The sequence below is a fragment of the Pipra filicauda genome, unplaced genomic scaffold (assembly GCF_003945595.2).
Source record: "Pipra filicauda isolate LSUMZ 115617 unplaced genomic scaffold, ASM394559v2 scaffold86_size2582843_pilon, whole genome shotgun sequence".
Classification (NCBI taxonomy): Eukaryota; Metazoa; Chordata; class Aves; order Passeriformes; family Pipridae; genus Pipra; species Pipra filicauda.
Genome location: NW_024105053.1, coordinates 835,548 through 841,547, shown reverse-complemented (window position 1 = coordinate 841,547; position 6,000 = coordinate 835,548). Strand labels below are relative to the sequence as shown.

The following is a 6,000-nucleotide window of genomic DNA, read 5'->3' as shown; positions in this document are numbered from 1 at the left end:
TGCAGGGGTCTCTGAAAGACCCCAGAAGGACACAGGCAGGGGTCACATATCCAGTGCCAACTTCCTCATAGGGTTATGCCGTGCACGGACATCTTTCTAGGCGAGAAGATGGGAGCAGGACAGCCGTGCCTGTGCCTTGCTGATGAGCCCTTCAGGCTGGTGCCTTGCTTCAGAGCCCATCAGCAACCCCTGGTGCTGATGCCGGAACCCCTCCTTCCCCAAATGCCCCAGCCCTGCGGCGCACCGACCCCTGAGCCCTCGGGGTGGCTCAAGTGCTTTTCTTATGCAGCTTAAGCAGGCTGGAGCAACCCCAAAAAACTATGAAAGTGCAACGGGATCCTTTTACTCCCCGGCTCCAGTTGCAGGGGATTCGCTTGGCAGGGGGGGCAGGGAGCCGAGCAGGAAGGTACACGAATTGCACACACATCAGTGTCAGATGCGTGCGATAAGGACACCCCCCCGCCCGCCCGCGGAGGTGTGCAGAGCGGGGGGGCCGCCGAAGAGAGGGGGCGGGCAGGAGGGAGCGCCCGGTCCGGCTCCTCCCTGCGCACAAACCCGGCCGCGCCGCGCTGGGTGTGCGGAGACGCCGCCGCCGCTCCCGCGCTACTTAAGCGCGGAGGGCGCAGCCCGGCAGCCCCGCGGGGAGATCCGGCGGGGGGGCGAGCAATCATAGTAATAGTCGTCTATCTCTAAGAGAACGAGAAAAGCACAGCCGAGATGCTCCGTCCGTGACCCGCAGGCGGGGAAAGGGGTGGGGGGGCCAGGTTGTGAGTCCGCCAAACACCTGAGAAATAAAGCACGACCGAACAATTTTCGAGGCGGGCGGGGGAAGTGGGGGGCGAAAAGTTTGCCGGAGCTCGGGCGTCTCTGGGGGGGGCGGGCGCGATGCCGCCCTGGCTGCTCGGCAGCCTCTGCTGCGTCCTGGCGGCGCGGGCGGCGCTGGGCGGCGGCTCCGCGGGCGCGGAGGAGGAGGAGGAGGAGAAGCTGATCCGGGTGCTGGTGCTGCTGCCGCAGGACGACGCCTACCTCTTCTCGCTGGGGCGGGTGCGCCCGGCCATCGAGTACGCGGTGCGGAGCCTGCGGGAGAGCGGCGCGGGTCTGCCGCCCGGCTACGCCTTCCAGCTCACCTACGAGGACTCGGCGTGCGGCAACCGCGCCCTGTTCAGCCTGGTGGACATGGTGGCCCTGCAGCGCCGCCGCCCCGACCTGCTGCTGGGGCCCGTGTGCGAGTACGCGGCGGCGCCCGTGGCGCGGCTGGCGGCGCACTGGGACGTGCCGATGCTGTCGGCGGGCGCGCTGGCCGCGGGCTTCGGCGCCAAGGCCGGCGAGTACTCGCACCTCACCCGCGTGGCCCCCGCCTACGCCAAGATGGGCGAGATGCTGCTGGCCCTCTTCCGCCACCACCAGTGGAACCGGGCCACGCTGCTCTACAGCGACAGCAACCCCGAGCGCAGCTGCTACTTCGCCATGGAGGGCGTCCATGTGGTCTTCCAGGAGGAAGCCTTCCACATGGCCGTGCACAGCTTCGACGAGACCAGCCGCCACCTCGACCTCGACGACGTCGTCCGCGCTCTCCAGACCGGCGAGAGGGGTGAGTGAGTGTCGGCGAAGCGCCCGGCTTGGCTCCTCGGTTAAGGCTGAGGCGGTGGGAACACCCGGGGAGGAAGGACCTGCGGGATGGGGGGAGTCGTGGTCCGTCCGCGCCTCTGGGGAAACTCGCTGCGGTGCTTGGCGGCATCCCCGGGTCGGGCATCCCCCGGCAGATGACAACTAGCAGCCCGGAGTGAGAGCTCTGCCCGCAGAGGTTCATTAGAGCTTTGCCTCCCAACGGCGGAGAGGGCGGCTTGCCCTCGGGGACCGCGATAGGAGAGTTTTGTGGCATAGTAGGAAATCTGCTTTCTGCTGACGGTCTGGTTTACTCAAAATTGCCCAAATCTACAGGGTTGCAAATGTGTTGCTTATTCTGTGACGTTTCTGCAATGACTCTCTAAGTTCAAAGACTAAGCAAAGATGTTTTCTTCTCACCCCACTGTGTCATGTAGCGGGAGCTATTTTCACACTCCTGCCACTGGACGCCCCTTCGAGTACTTTATAAATAACAAATGCGTTTAGGTGAGGGGGTCATTTCAGGGGATGGGTGCGTGGGAATCGCTTGAGCGCGTGCTGTGTTATTTGCCACCAACTGTTAGCAAAACAGCGTGGAGATAAATGGCTTGTAAAACGTCTTGGACAGTCACCCCTGGGCTGGATGAACTGACTTTGCATCATGAAACACTAAAACAAAGTGCTTCAAAACGTGCAGTTTTGTGTTTTAGATGTATTTTAAAGTGAGATCTTGCCAAGCAATGTGTGGGTATATGGGCTTATGAGAAAGATGTTTTCTGTTAGAGGGTTTTAGCAGACACAGGCTTCCCCAGTAAGTTATTGCAAAAGAAAAGATGTATTCTGGGAGTGGACCACATGATAAAGTTAAGTACTTCAATATCTTCCAAAAGAGCCATAGATGTGCAAAGCCCTTTGTATAACTGTTACATATCTTTGTTTTAGAGTGTTAAAATAGCATAAGAATTGGACAGATAAAGATCATGCGATGTGTGGTTGGCAGAACTGGTGTTCTGGTGCTGTAGGCTGTGGATGGAGCAGCCTTGCACTGCTAATGTTGCGCTGCTGTGAAATCCTTAACCGTGCAGGAGTGTGTGTGAGATAACTGAGGTCTAACAGCATATGGCTATTTAATTCTCTATTCGCTATTCTATTCACTAGGTGCTTAAAATAGAGCTTTCCTTGTAAGTATGATTCAGGGAAATACAATGAATGGAGAGAGAAGTGTGTCAGTGCTGAAGAAATTGCTGTATGGGGAAAGATGCTTGTCGTGTCTGTGTGTGTAGCTTTCCTGATGCTGAGAGGAGCATAGCAGTATACTTAGAGCAGGAAAAGACAAGTGCTTACTCCAACCCCACTCTTCAGACCATGCTGACAGTCAGGAAAGAGAAGCTTGCTTTCAGTGTGACAGATGTTTTGCTGAGGTGAGACCTTTGGTCTTTCACCATTCTGGAACTTGCAAATGACCCAACAGGAGTATTTCCCCCCCCCTTGTGCCCTGTGGGGTCACTCCATCTCACCTTGTCATTTGTTATCTGGCTCATGCCACTACCGCAAAATGCAGCAAGCGAGGCCCTCCAGCTTCCACTTGTGCCTTTCTGACACTAAAGACTGACTGCAGGACTCACTTGGCACGTTCCTTTGGGACCTTTCAGGTTACCACAATGCACACAGTTGTGCATTGTGTGGGTGCACTGTATGCTTTAGCTGACCAGATGAGATCTTCATGTCTCCTGGGGACTCCTTGGAACTCCCTGTTGTGGCCAACAGGGCATTGTCCAAAGCGCTTTATAGAAATGTTTTTGTTTGATTGGTTCCCAGTTTTTGACAGCTCCTGTGTCACAGCTACTGTGACACTGTGTTGGGCTCTGACCCTGCACCATGTCATGTTTCCAGAGATTGCTGCTGGCTAGGGTCCCACTCGAGTGGTCAGGCTTCCTTGACCTGCCTGCGTGGGAGTGGGCTTTCAAGCAGATACCTACTTGAAACTCTCCCAGAGCTGAGAAGGAAACTGCCCCAGCAGCTGTCCTGTGGGGCCCGAGACAGGGGCTGATCCTATGGATTAGGCTGCTGCTGGCTGGGGCTGAGCTCCCAGCGGTCTGGGAGGAAGAGGTATACTCAACCATGCACCCCTCTTTACCGGGGACTGCCTGTTCAGTCCCTGGAGCCACTTGAAAAAACTGAAGTCTTAGAGCCACAACAAAATCATGAAAAATATGATACTAAAAGTTAGGCACTTGTCTTCAATTAATTTCATTAGTAATTCAAGCTCCCTTACAGGCTCAGTTAGCTGCACTGCAGACTTGATGCTGTAGGCTCAGGTCACAAATGCAGGACTGTGCTTAAATGCATAAGTATGTAGTCCATGGGATATGTGTAGCAAAGGGGACGCTTACTCCTTTAGCTGGAACTAAACTCTAAAAATTTGCAGGACGAGTCAATAATCCTAGTCAATAAATTCAGCATGCTAGTATTAGAATTACTGTGCTCTGTGTGTATTATGCTGGAGGGAGAATGTTTTGTCTATGTTTGCACTTACGTGTTTGTATGTACACAATAGTATGGTACAGATGCAGATTAAATACATAATTTGTGTTTTTTGAAGATCTTGAGAGGCATGTCTGCAGTTTATTTGCTTCAAAATCTTGAAATATGTAATCTTTGCTCTCCTGCTGGGTTAAAACCCCCATCCAAATAGTTAATATTACTTCCCTTGCATTCCTTTAGAGGCTTACAAAATATGATTTAATGTATTTTAAAGTAGTTCCCCACACACACTCTTTCTTTTATTCTTTTTGGTCAAAGTCTTTTACTGGTGTTGTGGGAATCTCTTTGATTCCATCTACAGATTACAATTTTATGATAGATGTGAATTACAAAGGCAAAGTCAAGGGAGAATTGAGAGGGCAGCAAGGAAACGTTTCAAAAGGAAATCTCTCACCTATACTGAAATTAGAAACAGTGAGACAAATTCGTTCCTGATGTACATCTGGAAAAGATTTGGTCCAAATTTTATTGTAAGAATTTTTTTCTTCCTCTTTTCCTTCATGCTAATATACTTCACAATAGTCATGAAATATGTCTTGCTCTGTTGCTCTGGAAATTATTATATTACTCTGCTATAATCAGTAGGACAGAGCTATGCATGGTATAACTCTCCTGAAGCACGGGGATGTACTGAACGTGACTCACTCCGGCGGCACATCTGGAGGTTATGCCTGAGATGGCATCCAACCAGAAAAGCAATGGGAGAAGATTCATTGTGTGCGAAAAGATTTGGCCCGTTTGGCCTTTTCATTTCTTATAATAGAAAACACTTCTACCGAGAAGAGCTGAATGTGGTTTTGATTCATTTTTATTGTTGGGTTGAAAATATTTGCGTACATTATTGTAGCTTTTGAGTCCTGCCATGCGTGACGGCGTTCTTGGAAACGTGTGCGCAGTTGGTTTCGAATCATCGTCCTAGCTGGATCTCTTATGACTGTTGTAGGATATGTCCCCAACGTACACACCGATGAAACACTTTCCTGCTCCCTGTGATGTCAGTAGCTTCTTACCTGTAGTCTTGTGAACTTGCATAGCAGTTTATAGTGTAACATGCTCTGTGTGGGAGTTGTCTCCCTATTGCTGAAGACCTCACCTGAGTTTCTGCTTTCTCTTTGCAGAAGGAAGGGATAGCAAGGAGTGTAGTCCCCTGCCCAGCAGGTCTGGGGAGAGACCTGTCAACCACAATTGTCACAGTGTGGATCAAGGTGCCCACACGGAGCACACCTGTGGGCTTGTAGGTCCCATTGCAGCAGCAAGGCCTCTGCTTAGCTCTTGGTCGGTGATAAATGAAGCTCTGTGGTGTTTAATCTTGTACCCACCTTTAATCTTGATGCTTAGAAAGTGGCACTTAATTTTCCTATTTCTTAATATTAAGCATCCCATCAAAGATTGTTGCTTAGACTTATTGTATGGTCTCTGGAGAGAAAGTCACATTCTGGAAAGATTCATACCACTGGCCCTGCTGCACAGGTGCACAGATGCTCATCTTCCTTAAGTGCAGAGAAGCAACAAATTCTATATCTAAATATTAGATATCTGAAGTGGAAGTGGTTGAATCTATGCCAGACTGTTCAGTGGAATGGAAATTGAAATGGTAATGCCATGGTATCACCTTAATTCTCCATCTTCAGATTGTTTTATGTTCACTAAGAAGTAACAACAGAGGCTTCTGGTTGCAGTGTACTCTACAAATATATGCAGCTAAAGAAATTTGGAGCCAGAACTTATCACATCTTGCACAGGTACAAAACTAGATCACACAGAGGCTCTATTTAATTATCTTCTTCAGAGGAGACAAGGGAGGAGGAAACCTCCCTGTGTTTGCTACCTGTCTTTTCAGCTGTTTGGGAA

The 6,000-nt window shown here is 51.0% G+C and overlaps 1 protein-coding gene across 5 annotated transcripts in view; it reads left to right on the top strand.

The window, feature by feature from the left end:
• The first annotated feature begins 616 nt into the window (after positions 1 to 616).
• NPR3 (natriuretic peptide receptor 3) overlaps positions 617 to 6,000 on the top strand; it is a 50,919-nt gene continuing 45,535 nt past the window's right edge. For all 5 annotated transcript variants that reach the window (XR_005567053.1, XR_005567055.1, XR_005567054.1 and 2 more), the window contains exon 1: positions 617 to 1,591. Coding sequence is in view for 2 of the 5 variants with exons in the window: in XM_039390750.1 (XP_039246684.1) it covers positions 886 to 1,591 (706 nt within the window). In the remaining 3 variants the exon portion in view is untranslated. The remainder of the gene's footprint in view (positions 1,592 to 6,000) is intronic.